General features: G+C 42.5%; 1 protein-coding gene and 1 long non-coding RNA gene across 3 annotated transcripts in view; one reads left to right on the top strand and one right to left on the bottom strand.

The window, feature by feature from the left end:
* Positions 1-12,240, bottom strand: part of LOC115031951 — a 19,632-nt gene extending 7,392 nt beyond the window's left edge. For both annotated transcript variants that reach the window (XR_003837610.1, XR_003837611.1), the window contains exons 1-2: positions 12,185-12,240; positions 8,622-8,648 (exon numbers count right to left, since the gene is read on the bottom strand). This is a non-coding gene — a long non-coding RNA (uncharacterized LOC115031951). The remainder of the gene's footprint in view (positions 1-8,621; positions 8,649-12,184) is intronic.
* LOC110302302 (CMP-N-acetylneuraminate-beta-galactosamide-alpha-2,3-sialyltransferase 4) overlaps positions 11,991-21,773 on the top strand; it is a 106,570-nt gene continuing 96,787 nt past the window's right edge. Inside the window, exons 1-2 of the mRNA XM_029481913.1 lie at positions 11,991-12,258; positions 16,850-17,024. Coding sequence (XP_029337773.1) covers positions 12,061-12,258; positions 16,850-17,024 — 373 coding nt within the window. The 5' untranslated portion in view covers positions 11,991-12,060. The remainder of the gene's footprint in view (positions 12,259-16,849; positions 17,025-21,773) is intronic.

The following is a 21,773-nucleotide window of genomic DNA, read 5'->3' as shown; positions in this document are numbered from 1 at the left end:
CCAAGAAAGCCAGGGTGTGGCTCCTTCACCTGGATCAAAGCCCACAGATCATGTGACCCATGGGGCCTCCTCAGACATCTGAAAGAGCCCAAGAGCCCACGCTTCATGAGAGCCTGTGCTTCACGGCACCTGGCTTTGTGTTGAACTGTGAGGAACCGGTTCTCAATCTAGCACCAGAGTATATCCCCAGGGAGAGACAAGGGGTCACCTGTGTTCTAAATAAGGACAGGAACATGGCTAGCTGAATGTCCTTGTCTCCCCTGGTATGTACCTTGAGCCTCTTCCTTTTGACATATCTTTTTACTGAAAAAAATGTTTTTTAAATTATGTTTTCTTTGTTACATACAAAGTACTTAAAGGCTACTAGACCATACTCACGTACCTACCACCTAACTTAAGAAACCTTATTACCAACACTCGTGTGTCCTCTGTGTTCTGACTTGCAGCCCCTTCAAGTTTCCTAACAAAAGTAACCAACATTCTCAATCTTGAATTATTTCGAAGTGTCTATATGTGTGCACCCTAGACACATTATTTGATTTTATGACTTTATCTTCTATGCAGATTGCATCACAATGTGCATTTCCTTTGTTTGACATGTTTACAAGGTGTGTCGGTGTTGCTGTGTCACTCGTGGATTTTCTTTTGTTTGTGTAGGTCAGCAGTTCTCCACCCTTTACGGTGGAATGGCCCTTTCACAAGGGGTACTTGTCAGATAGCCTCCATATCAGATATTTACATTAAGATTCATAACAGTAGGGGGGCTGGCAAGATGGTTCAGTGGGTAAGAGCGCTGACTGCTTTTCCAAAGGTCCTGAGTTCAAATGCCAGCAACCACATACATGGTGGCTCACAACCACCCATAATGAGATCTGACACCCTCTTCTGGTGCTGTCTGAAGTCAGCCACAGTGTACTTACGTGTAATAATAAATAAATCTTTGCGCCGGAGCGAGCAGGGACTGAGTAAGTGGGGCTGACCAGAGTGAGCAGAGGTCCTAAAATTCAATTTCTTTCTTTTTTTTTAAATATTTGTTTTAAATATTTTTTATTACGTATTTTCCTCAATTACATTTCCAATGCTATCCCAAAAATCCCCCATACCCCCCCACATTCTTCCCTACCCACCCATTCCCATTCATTTGACCCTGGCATTCCCCTGTACTGGGGCATATAAAGTTTGCATGTCCAATGGGCCTCTCTTTCCAGTGATGGCCGACAAGGCCATCGTTTGATACATATGCAGCTAGAGTCGAGCTCCGGGGTACTGGTTAGTTCATAATGTTGTTCCACCTATAGGGTTGCAGATCCCTTTAGCTCCTTGGGTACTTTCTCTAGCTCCTCCATTGGGAGCCCTGTGATCCATCCAATAGCTGACTGTGAGCATCCACTTCTGTGTTTGCTAGGCCCCGGCATAGTTTCACAAGAACAGCTATATCTGGGTCCTTTCAGCAAAATCTTGCTAGTGTATGCAATGGTGTCATCGTTTGGAAGCTGATTATGGGATGAATCCCTGGATATGGCAGTCTCTAGATGGTCCACCCTTTCGTCACAGCTCCAAACTTTGTCTCTGTAACTCCTTCCATGGGTGTTTTGTTCCCAATTCTAAGAAGGGGCACAGTGTCCACACTTTGGTCTTCATTCTTCTTGAGTTTCATGCGTTTAGCAAATTGTATCTTATATCTTGGGTATCCTAAGTTTCGGGCTAATATCCACTTATCAGTGAATACATATTGTGTGAGTTCCTTTGTGATTGTGTTACCTCACTCAGGATGATGCCCTCCAGGTCCATCCATTTGCCTAGGAATTTCATAAATTCATTCTTTTTAATAGCTGAGTAGTACTCCATTGTGTAAATGTACCACATTTTCTATATCCATTCCTCTGTTGAGGGGCATCTGGGTTCTTTCCAGCTTCTGGCTATTATAAATAAGGCTGCTATGAGCATAGTGGAGCATGTGTCCTTCTTACCGGTTGGGACATCTTATGGATATATGCCCAGGAAAGGTATTGCTGGATCCTCCGGTAGTACTATGTCCAATTTTCTCAGGAACCACCAGACTGATTTCCAGAGTGGTTGTACAAGCTTGTAATCCCACCAACAATGGAGGAGTGTTCCTCTTTCTCCACATCCTCGCCAGCATCTGCTGTCATCTGAATTTTTGATCTTAGCCATTCTGACTGGTGTGAGGTGGAATCTCAGGGTTGTTTTGATTTGCATTTCCCTGATGATTAAGGATGTTGAACATTTTTTCAGGTGCTTCCCTGCCATTCGGTATTCCTCAGGTGAGAATTCTTTGTTCAGTTCTGAGCCCCATTTTTTAATGGGGTTATTTGATTTTCTGGAGTATACCTTCTTGAGTTCTTTATATATATTGGATATTAGTCCCCTATCTGATTTAGGATAGGTAAAGATCCTTTCCCAATCTGTTGGTGGTCTTTTTGTCTTATTGACGGTGTCTTTTGCCTTGCAGAAGCTTTGCAGTTTCATGAGGTCCCATTTGTCAATTCTCGATCTTACAGCACAAGCCATTGGTGTTCTATTCAGGAAATTTCCCCTGTGCCCATATCTTCAAGGCTTTTCCCCACTTTCTCCTCTATAAGTTGCAGTGTCTCTGGTTTTATGTGAAGTTCCTTGATCCACTTAGATTTGACCTTAGTACAAGTAGATAGGAATGGATCAATTCGCATTCTTTTACATGATAACAACCAGTTGTGCCAGCACCATTTGTTGAAAATGCTGTCATTCTTCCACTGGATGGTTTTAGCTCCCTTGTCGAAGATCAAGTGACCATAGGTGTGTGGGTTCATTTCTGGGTCTTCAATTCTATTCCATTGGTCTACTTGTCTGTCAGTATACCAGTACCATGCAGTTTTTTTTTTAAATCACAATTGCTCTGTAGTAAAGCTTTAGGTCAGGCATGGTGATTCCACCAGAGGTTCTTTTATCCTTGAGAAGAGTTTTTGCTATCTAAAATTCAATTTCCAACAAGAAGGCTCACAACCATCTGTACAAGTGTACTCATATACATAAATAAATCTTTAAAAAATTCATAACAGTAGCAAAATTACAGTTACGAAGTAGCAATGGAAGTAACTTTATGGTTGGGGGTCACCACATGAGGAACTGTACCAAAGGGTCAGAGTATCAGGAAGGTTGAGAACCACTGCTCTAAGATCACCTTAAACAAATTCCAGGGACTTCCTCACTAAATTTCTAGTTACAAACCTCTAAATCATGAGGTTTTTTTTTTTTTAAGTGTGAGCATAATATCTTTTAAAGTTACATTTTTATCATAACATAAAATACTACCCATGAAGCTGTCATCAGTGTTTTCTATGTCTTACAAAGGCCTTCCTGTGTTAGTCCACATTTTCTTCTACATTCAATCCTGAAAAGAAGTCGGTCTTTTTGTCACAATGTTTCTAGTCACATCTAGACCTGTGCTCCACTTGGGGTTCTTGCTGTCTGTTTTCTGTTTTTGATTTTTTAAAAAACGGTCTGTAGCCCAGACTGACCCCAAACTTGATGTCCTCCTCATTCAGCTTCCCGGATGCTGGGCTTTAGGCATTATAAGCTATCGTGCCTGGCTTATTTTCAAGTCAGAAATCTAATTCTTTTCTCTCTGTTTCTACCAGGTACTCAGTAGTCCAGCCTATCCTCACTGGTATCTATTTGTTATCTTTTCTGTTTGTTTGAGATAGGATCTCACTATGTATCCCTGGCCGGCCAAGAATTCACTATGCAAACCAGACTGGCCACAAACTCAGAGATCTGTCTGCCTCTGCCACCCCAGCACAGAGCTGGGATTAGAAGTGGGCACCAGCGCAGCCATCTACTGCTGTCACGTGTACGTGTTTATTGCTGGATCTCTAGTCTCTTTCAAGTACATCCTGTGTTAGTGCCAAGGCATCTTTTATAAAGCTTTAATGCCCTGTGAGCCAGTTCTCCCCACTCTTCTTGTTCATCGAAATCACTGTCGTAATTCTTAATTTTTTCGAGTTGTTTATTCATACACTGTCAGGTTTCAGGAGAAAGTATATTTTTATTGGAGTTGTATTCAGTTTATTGATTTGACTAGAGAAAAGAGGTACTTTCATGATAAAGTCTTCCTATCCATAACGGGACATCACCACTTATGTCCTTAAATGTATTTCAATAAATTTGTCCAATACTTTTCATGTTTGTTTCATCTTTTAATAGATTTATTCTTATCTACTTCATATTTTGGCTGCTACTATAAAGAGTTTTAAAATTATATACACATATGTCTATCAGTGGCATAAAAGATTACTTAATATGTTGGTCTTCCATTAAATAGTGTGCTGAATTATCTATTGTAAATGACTATTTTATTGAGTTTCTGTGCTGCTTAGGAATTCCAGTGCAATTGTGAAAGAATTGAAAACAGCAGTCATTCGGGCATTGATGTCACATTGCTTAAGGGAATGCTTCAAAGAGCACACCATTAAAATGTGCCTGCTCCAGGTTTTTTCCATGTGTGTGTGGGTGGGGGGTAATACAGGATGTACACATGAGTGCAAGTACCCTTGGGATCCAGAAGAGATCCACTGGATGCCTTGGAGCCAGAGTTACAGGAACTTGCCCTGTGAGTGATGCGAACTGAACTTTGGTACTTAGCTCGAGCAGAAGGCACTCTGCAGCACCTTCAACCTCTGAGCCATGGTTCCAAACTTGCTGTTTGTTTTCTGGGACAGGGTGTCACTCAGTAGTTCAGACTTTTTAAATTATTGTTATTTTATTTTATGCTTCATTTAATTCTAAAGATTTTATAGGCTTTTTGACAAAAAAATTAAGAATCTGGGCTGTGAAACCTTTCCCTGTTACTGAAAGCATTAAAAAATAGACTGAGCTACCCCTTTGTTGAATAACTATTGATTTTGAAATCAAGTAGTAGGTAAATCATATCAAGGCCCCTTTCAGTTCCCGGTGTCTACAATGTAAAGGCATGGGGAAGTTTGAATTAGTGCCCGTGGGTTCATCAGTTCCCTCACTTTCTCTTCTTAGAACAGTCTCAACTGCTCCAACTGCACCCAGCTGAACTGCGCTCATCTTCCTTGGCTCCCTCCTATCCTTCCTGGCCCTAATAGTGAAGTGCACAGGCAGCTTGCTTCTGCACTTCCTCGAAGAAGTTCCCCTTCTCCCACTCTAAGGCTGTCTCCCACAGCAAGTGCAGTGGGGATGTGCAGGCAGCTTGCTTCTCCACTTTCCTGCAAAAGTTCTGCTTTCCGCAACCCCCGCTCCCTCCTGCAGCAAGAGTGAGGCTTCCTCCCCAACCAAACTTCTTACCAAACTTCTAGCTGTAGTACATACTTGAGTAGAAGACATCTTGATCTACTTTCTCCAGGATAATAAAATAGCTGAGCCTATGTCCTTTATAAGAAAATTTATTTAGTTCAGATTTGGAAACTGAAGTAAGCCTCAGATCAGGTGGCTACACCTGTGCTACCTCTCTGGTACTAGTCTCTTGGCATGGGACATCATAGTGGCAAGAATATGTGGGCATACGATCTAATGAAAAGATAGAAAACTGGAGATTTTGGAGGTCAGGCACAGACTTTATAAAAAGAAATCTGTTTTCATAAAAGCTAACAGCAAGGAGAAGGGTGTAGAGTGTTCTACACTACACTGCACTATACTGACCTCTGTGTTCTGACCACAATCCCACAAAGAAAAAAAAAAACATTAAGTCCTTCCAAGAATAGCACCATGATGGCTGTCTTAGTTGGGGTTTCTATTCCTGGACAAACATCATGACCAAGAAGCAAGTTGGGGAGGAAAGGGTTTATTCAGCTTATACTTCCATGTTGCTGTTCATCACCAAAGGAAGTCAGGACTGGAACTCAAGCAGGTCAGGAAGCAGGAGCTGATGCACAGACCATGGAGAGATATTACTTACTGGCTTGCTTCCCCCTGGCTTGCTCAGCTTGCTTTTTTATAAAACCCAAGACTACCAGCCCATAGATGGTACCACCCACAAAGGGCCTTTCCCCTCTTGATCACTAATTAAGAAAATACCCCACAGTTGGATCTCATGGAGGCACTTCCCCAACTTGAAGGCTCCTTTCTCTGTGATAACTCCAGCCTGTGTCAAGTTGATACACAAAACCAGCCAGTTCACATGACCTAACAACCTTCCAGGAGTGTGATTGTTTGAAGGAGAATGGCCCCCATAGGCTCCCATAATTTTTAAAGATTTATTTATTTATTTAATGTGAGTACACTGTCACTGACACACCGGAAGAGGGCATCACATTCCATTACAGATGGCTGTGAGCAACCATATAGTTGCTGAGAATTTAACTTAGGACCTCTGGAAGAGCAGCCAGTACTCTTAACCGATGAGTAATCTCTCCAGCCTGGCTTATATATTTTAATACTTGGTCCCCAGTTGGTAGAACTCTTTGGAAAGATTTGGAGGTGTGGCATTTTTGGAGAGTGTGTGTCACTGGGATTGTGCTTTGAGGTTTTAAAAGATTTCCATCATTTCCGGTGTCTCTTTCTCTCTGCCTCTTAGGTCTCAAGACGTGAGCTCTCAGCTTTGGCTCTAGCACCCTGCCCGCCTGTCTGCTGCCATGCTCCCTGCTGCAAATAGCCACAAACTTTAACCTTTGAAACTTAAGCCCCTAAGAAACTCCTTCTTCTAAAAGTTTCCTTGGTCATGGCATCTTATCACAGGAATAGAAAGTAACTAAGACAGGTAGTGTGCCGCCTGGTTTTATATCAACTTGACACAAGCTAGTGTTATGTTGGAAGAGGGACCTTTAATTGAGAAAAAGTCCAGCCAAATTAGACATGGGCAAGTCTGTGGTACATTTCCTTGATTGTTGATTGATATGGAAGGACCTTAGCACATTATGAGTGATGCCATTTTTGGGCTAATGTCCTGGGTGCTATTAGAAAGTGGGCTGAGCAAGCCATGGGAAGCAAGCCAGTAAGCAGCACCCCTTCATGGTCTTGGTCTCTGCATCAACTTCTGTCTCCAGGTTCCTGCCCTGCTTGAGTTCCTGGCCTGATTTCCCTCTGCGACTGATTTACCTGGAAGTATAAAAAGAAACAAGCCCCTTTCTCTCCAAATTGCTTATGGTCGTGATATTTTTATCACAGCAATAGTAATGCTATGACAGACCTGCTCCACATCTTATAGGCTCCATTACCCCAGTACCATCACACTGAGACCAAGCTTTCAACATACGGGCCTTTAGGCACACTAAACTTATATCTCAGTCATAACAGATGAAACAAACAAACCCTTATTTCTTCTTTTCCACGTTGTGAACAGCAGACGAAAGCATGTGTATGAAGCTGTTCTCGTGTAGGCTTCTGGTTTTATCTTAGTTTACTTTTCTTGTCTGTCTTTAAAGACAGCATCTTGCTATGTAGCTCTGGCTGACTTGGTATTTGCTGTGTAGGCTAGACCTCCAACTTGCAGCAATTCTGCCTCTGCCTCCAGATCGCTGAGACACAGTGTGTGCCACTATGCACAGCCCTCTGCCATTTTGGCTTAGGATTTAATTTTGAAATGAATACATTGACAATATTTAATTTTCATTTGTTCGTTTTTGTTTTTCGAAACAGGGTTTCTCTGTGTAGCCTGGAACTTGCTCTGAGGACAAGCTGGTCTTGAACTCAGAGATCCATCTGCCTCTGCCTCCCAAGTGCTGGGATTAAAGGAGTGTGCCCAGATAAACTTCACATCTTTAACAGGATATAACAGGAGTAGGACCAGTCCGAGGGTTCAGCAGGTAAAGATGTACCCAACACCTGATGAGCAGAGTTTGACCTTGGAACCTGTGTAAGGTAGAAGGAGAGAACCAACTCCATACGTTTATCTTCTGGCCTCCACATTCGCACTGTGGCATGTGCACAGTCAGCGCAATAAATAAATGCAATAATAAAAAAGAAATATGACAAGAGTTGTGAGGATTCCCTTAATACAACCTTAATAAAATTAAAGAACTCTAATTAGAAAAAAATAAGTTGGGCAGTGGTGGCACACGCCTTTAATCCCAGCACTTGGGAGGCAGAGGCATGCAGATTTCTGAGTTCGAGGCCACCCTGGTCTACAGAGTTCTAGGACAGCCAAGGCTATACAGAGAAACCTTGTCTCAAAAAACAAAAAACAAAAAACAAAACAAAACAAAAAAACCAAAAAAAAAAAAAAAAAAAAAAAAAAAAAAAAAAAAAAAAAAAAAAAAAAAAAAAAAAAAAAAAAAAAGAAAGAAAAGGAAGAAAAAAATTGAAACAGGGGCTGGAGAGATGGCTCAGTGGTTAAGAGCGCCGACTGCTCTTCCGAAGGTCCAGAGTTCAAATCCCAGCAACCACATGGTGGCTCACAACCATCCGTAACGAAATCTGATGCCCTCTTCTGGAGTGTCTGAAGACAGCTACACTACAGTGTACTTATATATAATAAATAAATCTTTTTTAAAAATTATCCTTGTGTTTTATATGTGCATGATGTGTTTAGGGGGCGAGAGTGCCATGGCACCCATGGAAATAAGAGGATAAGGTTATAGAGTTGGTTCTCTTCTTCCACCTCTGTTCCAGTTCTTGGAATTGAACTCAGGTCATCAGGCTTTCCAGGTAGGTGATCTTACCTGCTGAGCCCTCCTGTCAGCCCTTCCCTGAAAAATGAAAAAGAAAGAAAGAAAGAAAGAAAGAAAGAAAGAAAGAAAGAAAGAAAGAAAGAAAGAAAGCATTGTATCCTGTCACCTAGGTCTCCCTTGGTTCCTTGGAGGTAAAAACTGTTTTAAATGGAACATCCAGAGAGCATAGAATAAAAGACCCCATTTAAATAGGGATCAAATTTAAAGCAAAGTTAAAAAAATCTTTTAAACATGTGAAGAGAGAGAGAGAGAGAGAGAGAGAGAGAGAGAGAGAGAGAGAGAGAGAACGTGCATACATGGTCTGGATTTTGTTCATGATTCTTCTGCCTCTGCCTCCCATGTGCTGGAATTACAGGCTTATGCCACCATGCCCAGAAGTTTGGCTTGTTTGAATTATTTATAAACTCTGGCATGACTTTTGGGGAACCTGTTGGGCAGCCTTTTTTTCCCCTGTATTGTCTTATCAATGTGCCCCTTTGTGGCTGGTAAGGTGGCTAGCGGTTAAGAGCACTGACTGCTCTTCCAAAGGTCCTGAGTTCAAATCCCAGAAGCCACATGGTGTCTCACAACCACCTGAAAGAGATCTGACGCCCTCTTCTGGCGCTTCTGGAGACAGCTACAGTGTGCTTACATCTAACAATAAATAAATCTTTAAAAACAAATGTGTTCCTTCAACTTTCTGTCTAGTGGAGACACACAGAGGTTCTTAGGCCCTGGTGTGTAATCAATGGTCTGTGACCAATAATGTGGGATAACTTCTTTCTTATTCCCGCTTCTTGGATGGCACAGCTTGCTTTTACTTTTGGCTTGAGTATATATAAATAAAATCTGGTGTCGACTGGATATTAATAAAAACAATTTTAAAGAAATGGGTGGCAGAGCTAATCCTTATAAGTTGAACTGATAATGTTTTATATCATGTACAAAATCATTTTTCTTACAAATAGTTTTTGTCCCCTTTGTAAAAGGATGTTTTATCATTATCTTTTCACACCTGCACACACATACAGTGAATGAATAAATGAATGAATATTCCAATCAAAAATTAAGTATTCTCGTGTATGTCTTTCCTCCTGTTGGGTTTAGTTTGAAGCCAGCCTGTCTCAAAGAACCAAAACACAAACACCAGCTCCCCACATTTATAATTGTTTCAGGTTTAGAATTGTCTCTGAAATAATGTAAGAAATAGTAGGTTTATTTCTAAGTATACCATTCATTCCATGCTTTAGGAGAAGCAATCTAAGAAAAGCTAAATTCACTAAAGGACACTGTTACTGCTTGCTGCTCAAACAGCAGGATACAATAGGAGCCCCAAATCAGCACTTTAAAAGCCCCTTTATCTATGGTTTCTACTCCAGCTGGCAGATGGTAGCATATAGGATCACAGTGCGTAAAGACCGTGCAAGGACCAGGGTGCCAAGACAGGACTCCACCTAGGCAAGACTGGTGAAGTTTGATGAGCACTTGACTTGGTATCTGTCTCCAGAAGTTGGAAGCCTACTCAAGGACTTGGGGTGTATTTCTGTGGCAAAGCACATGCTTCACTGCAAGGTTCAATGCCCACTGAACACGTGTGCACACACATCTGACACGAAATCCCTCACCAAGGATTCCAGCAAAGTCGATGTGGAATGAAAGAAGTCGATATAACTAATCACTCTTCTAGAATTCATACAAAACTATCATTCTAAGTTTAGTAAGGATAAACTTATTTTAAAGTAGGTTGGAGCTGGGTATAGAATTCAGGAGCAGAGGCTGGAAGATCTCTGAGTTGAAGGCCAGCCTAACACACATATCGAATTCCAGCCCAGGGTAGGTCAGGGCTACTAGTGAGACCCTGTCAACAGAAAGAGAAAGTGAGCAAGCAGGCAAGCAAGCAAGCAAGCAAGCAAGCTGGATCTATTACTAAAGTGCTAACTTTAGTTTTTGATATTACGTACCTACAATTTGGAACTTATAGTTTCCTTCCTCATTTGGCTACAAATATCCAACTAATGTTTCAAGAAACAAGGCCTTATGTGTAGCTCTAGCAGGAACTCCAAAATCTGTCTGTCTCTGCCTGTAGAGTGCTGGGATCAAACACATTTTGTCACGCGCAGCCTTTCTCTTTCATTTTTCTGAGTTGGAAAAACGCTTAGAAATGTTCATAAGAACTGAGTAGGTTTTGTCACTGCCATTGGCTTTGGGGACATCTCTTTCTGGTCTTGTATATAATTGATAACCTCAGGCTTGTTGACAAATGAGAACTTGCAAATAATTATACCAACTTCCAACTACCCCAATACGTTCCTGTACTTAACAGTCATACTCAACTCATGTTCCTATCCAAAACGCAGTCTATTATTAAAACATGGTGTACTTAGTTACTAACTAAAACATGGACAGAAAATTGCATCTTGTTCATATTAAGAACTGAAAAAAAGTTGTGCCATATCCATTACATTCGTCTGAAAAATTAAAGCTCATTGCCACCGACAAGAATAATGTTTGTGAGACTAGTTCTTGACAATATTTGGAGTTGCCAACAGAAAGGGAGGGGGAAAAGGGCTAGCCTGTACGAATGGCCACACCAGTCACCTACAAAATCCAGAAACGCTGAGTTTTATTACCACTTTTATTACAATAAAAGAATACAAACTACTTCTCTGGGTAATAGGGAAGAACTGCAGGCAAAGTGGATTTAGGAAGTTATGGAAAGACACGTATAATCCATCTTGTCAGCTTATTGTTTCTTATCTACAAACAAATAAAAAACCCAGAAGGCTAAGTCTACACATAAAGGGGAAACATGTGATGTAAAATAACGAAAGTAGGAGAAAATGAACAATAGTTTACGTACTCACTTTTAAAAAACAACAATCAAGCCCCTAGGGTGGTGGCGTACGCCTTTAATCTCTACACTGGAGTCAGAGGCAAGTGGATCCAGCCTAGTCCATACAGACACCCTGTCTCAAAACAACAAAAACCAAGAAATAAAATGCCTTGTCGACTTATTTAAAACAAAATAAAACATTCCTTGCACGCTCACTCGTGAGTAAGGACCTTAATGTAAAACGTCATTATTTAACAGTGTATCCATCATCATACAGCATCCAAAAGTGTTTTCGGTTTCCCACCCCAGGAGCTGGGTTAAGGTGGGCCTCTTTATTGTCACACACCTCTACTCCACCTCGTTAGGACCTCGCTGGCTTCCTTTCCCTTCCTCATCGCCTGCTTGGGAAAAGTCATTGGAAGACCCTCACCCAAACAGGTGCAAAACCTGCAGAAGCGGACTACAACTCGAAGCATGCCGGGAAATGGAGTAGCGGACGTGCCTGCGCGGAGCATGCCGGGAGTGGAAGTCCAGTCCCTCACAGGCTGTGAGGAAGGACCGCAAGGGGCGTGGGCGGAGGCTTCTGCGTGCAGGCGGGTACGGTTCTTCCCAGGCAGCATGGCGGATACAGCGCCTCAACTCAAGAGAAAGCGCGAACAGGAGGCAGAGGAGGAGGAAACCCCCAGCACAGAGGAGAAGGAAGCAGGCGTTGGCAATGGCACTTCTGCCCCTGTCCGCTTACCGTTCTCCGGCTTTAGAGTACAAAAAGTGCTCAGGGAGTCTGCGCGGGACAAAATTATTTTCCTGCATGGGAAGGTACCATTAAATAACCCAGGGGACGCGGGAAGGAGGGAACCAGTCTTCGTGTCTGAAGCGGATTTGTTTCCATTCCGGGAACTACCAGTCACGTTATTAGGGGAAGGTGGAGTGTGCCACTACCATGATACCTGTAGCGACAAGATTGCTGTGTAATTAAAGGAATGCGCACATCTAGGTCTAATTGCCCCAATTTCTCCTTCCCTAGAAATAGATGCCAGTTTTAAAATCACGTGTTAAATTCCCCAAGCCATTCATCATCGTTTATTTTACGTACGAAGACGCCAGGAACTCAGCAAGTGTTTGTTCTGCATCTTGTCTCTGGAAATGACGAGATAACTATTGAGATGTGGTCCCTGCTTTATGTGACTTCAGCCTAAGTTGTTAACCCTTTCCACATGCTGTGTGTTCTCATGTATGAGGGGGAATCCAGGCATGTGCATGGCATGTGGAGACGACTGTCCCTGTTCTGGGTCTCCTGGACTACTGAGGAGTTAGCTGGTTCTTCATACATTGTGCTTAGCTGTCTAGCAGGAACGGAGGGGAGTTGGAGACCATTCCAAACTACTGAGGCAACTAGTCAAGGCAGATACGGAGGTTTCTCTAGAATGGGCTGCTTGAAACTTCCACGTGTGACTTCATTCTGCTGAGAAAGTTTTATACAACCCTGGGTATATAGGCATATATAATATATAACATATATATTATATATGTACATATATATAATATATATATCTTTACTATACTTACATATTTTCATTAAAGATGTAAACAAATTTGCATGCTTACAAATGACATGGATGTGCCTGCTCATAAAGAATGAGCTCTTGGCTGACTAATGCAGCAGGATGTAGAGCATTTTGAGCCTTTTTCAGAGTTGATCAATATTTTCATTTGATAATAGTGCTGAGATTGCTACTTTATATTAATATGTAGTACAGAGTGGCGGAATTGCGACTACTATGGTTAGCTGTTTGTCTCCTTTTGAGCTTGACAAGTACCATTTCAGAAACTGTTGGAGATACAGTCCTAATCCCAAGCCACATTCATTTAACAACTTTTAAAAATGAAACTCAGCAACTCAGACAGCACTTTATTTTTTACTACAGCGCGACACCATGGCATACACGTGAAGGTCCGGGAACAACTCTGTGGAGATTGTTCTCTCCTTCTTCCTGTACATGGGTTCTGGGGACTCCAACTGAGGTTGTCAGGCTTGTGTGCCCAGCATCTTCACTTGCTGATCGTGTCAGCAGGCCTTGAGCAGCACTTAAAACCAAAACCAAACGTTTTAGCACAATACAACTTGAAGGTCTAGTGATTGAATCCTTGTGTGCTGAAGAATAATGATGGGGAAATACTGTGTTTTTGTTTTCTGTAGTTAAGCCATTTAAGAGCAAAACCGCTTTGTATGTTCCGAGAAGGAACTTCAGTTCACAAGGTGTGGTAATCTTGGATCTGAGGCAAGGTGTTTCAGGCAGGGTTTGTTGGTGCTGCCTGGCTTAACGGTATGCACGGTACAAAGTGTGTATATGATAGGTGGTTAGTTCCGAGACCATGCACTGCCAGAAACACCTCCAACTTATTGTGTATTTCATTGTGAATTAATTTCTAGTCCTTGTGTGTTTGGCAATCATATTTAGTTATGTGATTTATAACATATATATACATGTATATACATATATATATATATATAATATATATATATACATATATACACACATATGTGTATATACATATATACGCACACATATATGTATATACACATATACACATACACACACACACATATATATATATATATATATATATATATACACATATATGCACATAATCCTAAATACAAAAATACAACTTGCTTATCCAAATAAAGTTACTTGTGTGTATGTATGTGTATGTGTATGTGTACATACATATATACATACAGTTACTTGGTATTAGATAACTGATTTGGGGATTCATCCATGGGGAAGACTGTGTTGCCTGCTGTCAGCATTCATTAGTTGCTGTACTTTTTAGTCTAGGGTTGATTCCCCTATTAGAGTCCCCCCCCCCCCCTTTCATGTCTATTGGTGCCTTCCTTGTTCAAGTCTTGTTTAGGCAGCCATGTTGATGAGACATCATGGGTGTAGCTTCCTTGACATTCCTAGAGACACACTCTCACAGAAACCTTTCTGTTCTTCAGGCTCTTATAATCTTTCCATCCCCTTTTTCACTATGACCCTGAGCCTTAGATGCAGGAATTGTGTCCTATCAGTTGGGTCTGGATACCACAGTCACTTGCCTTTTGTATTTTGATCTGTTGTGGTTTTCTGTAATGTTCTCTGCCTGTGAAACCCACATGGTTTTAAGAAGTTCCTGGGGCAAGGAGATGACTCAGTCAGTGAAGTGTCTGAAGCACAAGTGTGGAGACCTGAGTTTGGATTCTCAGAACCTATATACAGATCTGGGTATGATGGTGTCCTGCTGTGACTCTAGTGGATGTGGGGTGGGCTGGTGGTAAGGGAAGTAGGCAGATACCTGGAGCTCATAGACTTGGTGAATTGATGAGCTCCAAGTTCAGTGACAGATACTATCTCAAATATTATATGTTTGCTAGAGAGCAATTGAGGAAAACACCCTAGCCCTGGCTGTCCTGGAACTCACTCTAGACCAGGTTGGCCTCGAACTCCACCTACCTCTGCCTCTGCCTCCCAAGTGCTGGGACTAAAGGTGTGCACCACCACTGCCTGTCTAACACCCAGTGTCTTAGTTTAGGTTTTACTGCTGTGAACAGACACCATGACCAAAGCAAGTCTTATAAAGAACAACATTAATTGGGTCTGGCTTACAGGTTCAGAGGTTCAGTCTATTATCAAGGCAGGAGCATAACAGTGTCTAGGTAGGTATGGTGCAAGAGGAGCTGAGAGTTCTACATTTTCTTCCAAAGGCAAACAGGAGAACACTGGCTTCCAAGAAGCTAGGATGAAGGTCTTAAAGCCCACCCCCACAGTGACACACCTACTCCAACAAGGTCACACCTCCAAATAGTGCTACTCCCTGGGCCAAACATATTTAAAACACCACATACAACCTTGACTTCTGTCCTCCACACAGACATGCATACACTTGTATGCACAAGACCACTCTCACAAGCATATACATTCACTGAACCTGTACACACAAAGCTGTGTCCAAGAGTCCCATGTAAGAGCTCATATTTGGGAGGATCAGGGGATATAGCTTCAATGTCTCTCTGTCGCTTGTTTTTTATTAGATCCTGTCTGGTTTTCTTAGCCCTTTTGTCTTCACTATGTATCACTCACTGAAGATTTTAGACCTGAGAGATTTCTAGATAGAAGTTAGTGGGGAGACTTGGCTTCTGATCTCCATACTGATACTGTTCATGTGACCTTGGATAAGTCACTTAATTTCTCTAGTGTGGATCTTAGTTTGTTATTATTATTTTTTTTTAAGTAAGGAGAGTTTGGCAAGGGTCTTGTAAAATAGATGACAGCTGTGATGGTTTGTATATGCTTGGACCAGGGAGGGGCACTATTATAAGGTGTGGCCCTGTCGGAGTGGGTGTGGCCTTGTTGGAGTAGGTGTATCACTGTGGGTATGGGCTTTAAGACCCTCATCCTAGCTGCCTGGAAGCCAGTATTCTGCTAGCAGCCTCCAGATGAAGATGTAGAACTCTCAGGTCTTCCTCCATACCTGCCTGGATGCTACCATATTCCTGCCTTGATGATAATGGACTGAACCTCTGAACCTGTAAGCCAGACCCAATTAAATGTTGTTCTTTATAAGAGCTGTCTTGGTCATGGTGTCTATTTATAGCAGTAAACTCTACTAAGACAACAGCTGAGAAACATTTTTTTCTTTTGTAAAGAAAGGTCTGGGAATTTCTACAAGGATCTGGATTAAGATGCCTTTTCTAGGAGAAGAAACGTGAGTGTTGTCCTTCCTCAGAAGGGAGCTCTTAAGGAAGCAAATGCAGATGTTGCAATTTAAGAGACCCTGGAATTGAACCAGGCAGTGGTGGCACATGGCCTTTAATCATAGCACTTGGGAGGCAGAGGTGGGCAGATTTCTGAGTTCGAGGCCAGCCTGGTCTAGAGTGAGTTCTAGGACAGCCAAGACTACACCTGTCTTGAAAACTAAACCAAACCAACCAACCAACCAAACAAACAAACAAAAAAGACCCTGGAATCACAATCACAAGTGCTGGGACTTTTTAAATCTTGTGTGTATTTGTGTGTGTGTGTGTGTAGGCCAGAGTACAACCTCAGGTATTGTTTCTGTCTTGTTTATTACTTATTTGTGTTGTTTTTTGGCACAAGGCCAGCAGGCCCCAGGAGTCCACTTATCTTTGCCTTCCCAGTTATGGGATTTTAAATTACAACCCCCCACACGCACCCACCCCCTGGTTTCCAGACAGGATCTTGCTCACACCCAGCTTTTTCACATGGGTCCTGTTAAATGGACACTCAGGTCCTCCCACTTGCATGGAATGCATTTTATTAATTAAACTATTTCCCTAGCTCCAAGTGCTTTCCTAGTGGTACCATACTTGCACCTACTGTCCCACTGATGGTATCTCCGCTTGCAGGTGAATGAGGACTCTGGGGATACTCACGGAGAAGATGCGGTTGTGATCCTGGAGAAGACACCATTTCAGGTAGAACACGCGGCGCAGCTCCTAACGGGGAGCCCTGAGCTCAAGTTGCAGTTCTCCAATGATATCTACAGCACCTATAACCTGTTTCCTCCAAGGCATCTGAGTGGTGAGCAAAGGCTGGCTGAAGTGGTTGCGTGTGGGGAGAAGGGGTGGCGGGACTAAGGGCTGTGGTGCATAGAGTCTTTCAAATTTGAGAATTCTAGGACAGTGGTTCTAAGGGGAAGAGGGAGGGTGTTTCCCTCCAGAGAACCTGGCAATCTCTCAAGACAATTTTGGTTGTTGGAACTGAATGTGTATGTGTCACTGACATCTAGTATGTAAAGGATAGACTTGCTGTGAAACATCCCACAATGTACAGGTTGGCTACCACGGCAGAGAACTGCCATGGATGCTAAGGTTGAGAAATCTTCCTGGTCCAGTATATTTGGGTGGAGTAATTCTGATTCATGGGATGGAATAATAAATTCATCTGTTTGTGAGCATAATTGATAATTGCCAACATTTTCTTTTTAAAGATTTATTTATTTTGTTTATATGAGTACATTGTAGCTGTCTTCAGACACACCAGAAGAGGGCATAGGATTCCAATACAGATGGTTGTGATCCACCATGTGGTTGCTGGGAATTGAACTCAGGACCTCTGGGAGAGCAGTCAGCACTCTTAACCACTGAGCCATCTCTCCAGCTCAATTTCCAACACTTTGAACACCCTTACTATGATACTAACTCGGGATGTGGTATTTAATACATTTAATTCATAGAACAACACTATTGTGAGAGGATTTTATAGGTAAGGAAATGGAGGTTTGGAAAGCTAAGTAGTCAGTTCAAAATCACACAGCAATAGGTGGCAGGAAAAGGAAGTATTTCAGTGGGCTGAGATCTCACCACACTGACACCATATGCTATGTTACATGCTGGGTGCTGCACAGGTTGTTATTCCCTGAAGAATCCCACATTCCGCTAGAAGAGACAAACAACATGATCAAGCAGGATGAAGTTGAGTTGAGCAGGAACATATGGCTAACAAACATTTGTTTTTGATTGAAAATATTTGTGTGGGTGTGTGTATGGGTGTGCGCATATATGTCTGTACACTGTGTGTATGCAGTGCCCACAGAGGCCAGAAGAGAGTGTTAGGTCCCCTGGGACTTGAGTTACAGAAACTTAAGAGCTGCTATATTGGAGCTAGGAATTGAACTTGAGTCTCTGGAAGAGCAGCCATTGCTTAAATACTGAACCATCTCTCTAGCCTTGGAAGCATTTTTTCATTTACCAAAAAAGTAATCATTCTATGCCTCAAGAAAGACATGACATGTCAAGATCTTGTAGGCAGTATATGAGGGAAATGGGTTGACCTTCATGGTTCCCATCCAGGAAGTTCTAAAATGATTTGGACATGTGGTGTATTGTAATTTGCCCCTCAGCATTTAAGAACAAGTCAGCTTTCCAGATATCCTGTCCCAATGTCATTTTCAACAGCATTTTCTACAGCTTTATAACTGAGGGCTGTCTTTGAAAATACATGTGATCACTTGATATAAGACAAGCAAACCTTTCAGAGCAGGCAGCACAAGAGCCTCCTTTTTTCTGAAAGATAGCCAGATTTTTCGGCTTAAGTTGATGGAAATGGACAGCTGCATTTATTTTCTTAAGTGTTGACCTTTACGCAAATGTATCCTTTGACACGGGGCAGCAGCATGACAGAAGGCGCTGTAGCCAGAACTAGCTGACCTAAAGTCCCCTAGGCCATCGCTTACTGTCATTCCACTTCTCTCCTCCCAGCTCTTCCACTGGCATCCCCATCCCTAGCCAGAGCCCACAAGGTCCTGTGCTGAGATCACCCCTGGTGCATTCACAAAGTCTTCCCCCCACCCCGTACCCTCCACCCCACCACAGTACTTCTGCGACACTGCACAAGATGAGTATTGAAAGTGGCAGTTGGCGAGGGCTCCTCCCGACCCAGTCCCACGTGTCTCCATAACCCTTTCCCCATGATCACCCAAACCTACCTGGGATGGGAGCTCTTCTCTCCCTGTCTCCTTAGCAGATGGACTTTGTTTTGTGGGCTTGCCTTCCCTATCTAGTCCTAGCCTGGAGATTTGGAAGTCACAACAGTTGGGTTCAGGGCCTGAACTGTGTTTCTCCCTTATTGGCTTATTTATCCTGCCCATGGGTGACTCTATAAATAATAAGTTGGCAGATTCATTCTATAAAGAACCAAAGTAAATATCCTAGGCTTTGTGAGGCATGGGTGGTTTCCTCCTCTTTGTTTTTCTTCCTCCACGCCTCTAATAATGAATATATCACTTCCAGCTTGCTGGGTGTTCACTCAGGTGGTAAGTCAAATAGAACCCGCTGTTCATCGTTTCTCAGTCCGTTTTCCAGGTTTTTGCCATTCAGAATGTGGTCTGTGGAATGGTACTGTGAGTACCACCCAGGTGCTTCTCAGGCACAGAATTCCAGACTCTATTGCAGACTACAGAACTCAGCCCTTGTGCTAGCTGGACTTCTGTACAAGTCATATGGACATTATAGTTAGAAAGATATTAGTCTTTAAAAGACACTGTTTGCTGGGGATGCCTGCCATTATTTCTCATTCTTGGCCTTTCCAAAAGCCTTCAGCTGGTATTGAAATAAACATTTACTTGTGGTTTGCATTTGAAGTTCTCATAGGTACTGCATAGGTGAAATTCAAGAATATATCTGTGCATTATTCAGAAGCAGCCAACACCTATTTAGTAGTAGTTACTATGATTATTTTGGTGTGCTGGCCTCAGTGCTAAGTACCATCACTTCAGAGTCCAATAAGATGCTATCTCTGACCTCAGGCATGTTTAGGGCAGTGGCAAGAGGGCTGTGAGTTATTGTGAAGAGACAGAGAGACAAATGCTGTGGTTCCTCCTACCTGAATGGAAACTTTGGGTAAGAGTTCAGCTTTGGGCATAGGCCTGTATTCCTAGCTCCTGGAAAGGTGAAGCAAAAGACTCAAATGTGTGGGCCATAGAGGGAGTTCAGGACTGGCCTGAACAATTTAGTGAGATGCTGTCTGAAAATAAAAAGTGAAAGAACACTAAGGCTATGGCTTAACAGTGGAGTGCTTGCATGAGTCTGAGGCCCTAGGTGTAATCCCCTTTACTACACATAGGAAGAGAAGCAATCACGTCATAGGCAGTTAAGGAGAAGCTCTTCGTGTGCTGGTCTTTGACAGCTTGTCTGTCTCCCAATGCTTGACAGCTATGGTAGCAACCATGCAGCCGGTAGGCATGCAAGCATGCAGACACAGTGTTCCAGTCCTTGTTCAGGCCTCAGATATCAAGACCCTTAGCTCAGAGTGTTAGAGTTCTTGTGTAAGTCAGTATTACATAGCATTTGATACCAGCCAGTGTTGCAGCTTTTGTCTTAGGGTGTCTGATAATGTTGATTTTGATGAGTTCATGGTTTCCAGGAGCTCTTCTAGCGAACAGAGCCTGTAGTTCCTCTTATCTGTCTCCTTACTAGTCTTTTATCCCTTTTCACCTCTGCCCCTTCTTGTCTTCTCTCTTCTTAAAAAAAATTTGTATTTTACATATGTGGGTGTTTGTTTGCATGTGTGTCTATGTACCATGTGTGGTCAGTGCCTTTGGAGGCCAGCAGGGACATTAGATTTCTTGGAACTGGAATTACAGATAGTTGTAAGGATCATGTGGGAGCTGGGAACAAACCCTAATCCTGTAGAGGAGCAGCCAGTGTTGTTAATCACTGAGTTGCCTCTCCAGTCCCTGTCTCTCTTCTTGCTTCTCTCCCCCTCCTTTGCTCTGTCCACTCGTGAACTGTCTGACTGCTTCTACCCTGGCCACTATGCTGTGTCTGTTGCTTTTCCTTTGTGTTTCCATCTCTGCTCCATTAACAAAAGTAGGCAAGAAAAGACGTCTTACGAGAGGACATTTGTTGGGAATAATTGGGCAGAAGAATGTCTCCTAGCCTATCTGCTTAGAGAGCCAAGGAGGGGATGGTGCCTCAATCATGCAAATGAACGTTTGTGTCCCCATGAATCTAGGCATTGTTCCTCCTGTACCAGTCACAGCAGCCCCTCTGCATCCATCAGGATAATTGTTCTCTCTAGCCCGAATAGACCTGGTTATAGGATATCACAGCCTACTGAGGGTTGTGATGGCAGAAACTCGGATACAAACTGTTTGAACCAGTTGTAGCTGGAACTGCACCTTCAGGAGCTGGCAATCATTTCTCAGTTTACTTGAGTGAACTGAGTACTGCTCACAGCCAGAGAGGGAATTGGGAGAAAAAAATCACAACACACTTCACATGCAAATGAAGGGTTTGCTTGTGCCAATCACAAGTAGTCCTTTTGCAAGGTCATTAGAATTAGTGACCTGTGGCCTCTGGCCTGTGTGGGTAAATGATTGCCAAGTCCTCTAGAGTTCAGCAATGTAATAGCAAAAAAAAAAAAAAAAAATCTAGTTATAAACTATTTGAAATAGCCAAAGCTAGCTGGGGCTGCCCATCAGGAACCAGACAATTAGCTGTAATTGTTGTATAGTTTCTTCATGTCATCCCTTGGAACATTTAAAGTGGTCAGTGTTGCCTGGCTGTTTGACTGACAACCCCTTTGGTTAAGGCAGCTGGGAGTCCAGCAACTCGAAGCTACAAAGTCAGGTAGCCCATTACCCAGTGGCTTGACTCAGAAAATGAACAGAAAATGAACGTTAGAAGGCATGTTTACTATAAGGGCTTGCCAAAATTATTATTAGCACTGACATAAATTTTAGCATATTTTAGCAGTACAAGGAGTCCAATAAAGGAATACTGAAGTATCCACAGATTCCTTTTTTTCTTTGGGACAGGCATTCCATAG

Source organism: Mus caroli, chromosome 9 (genome assembly GCF_900094665.2).
Source record: "Mus caroli chromosome 9, CAROLI_EIJ_v1.1, whole genome shotgun sequence".
In the NCBI taxonomy this organism is placed as follows: Eukaryota; Metazoa; Chordata; class Mammalia; order Rodentia; family Muridae; genus Mus; species Mus caroli.
The sequence above is the reverse complement of the archived record's forward strand: the minus strand, read 5'-3'. Positions and strand labels throughout refer to the sequence as shown.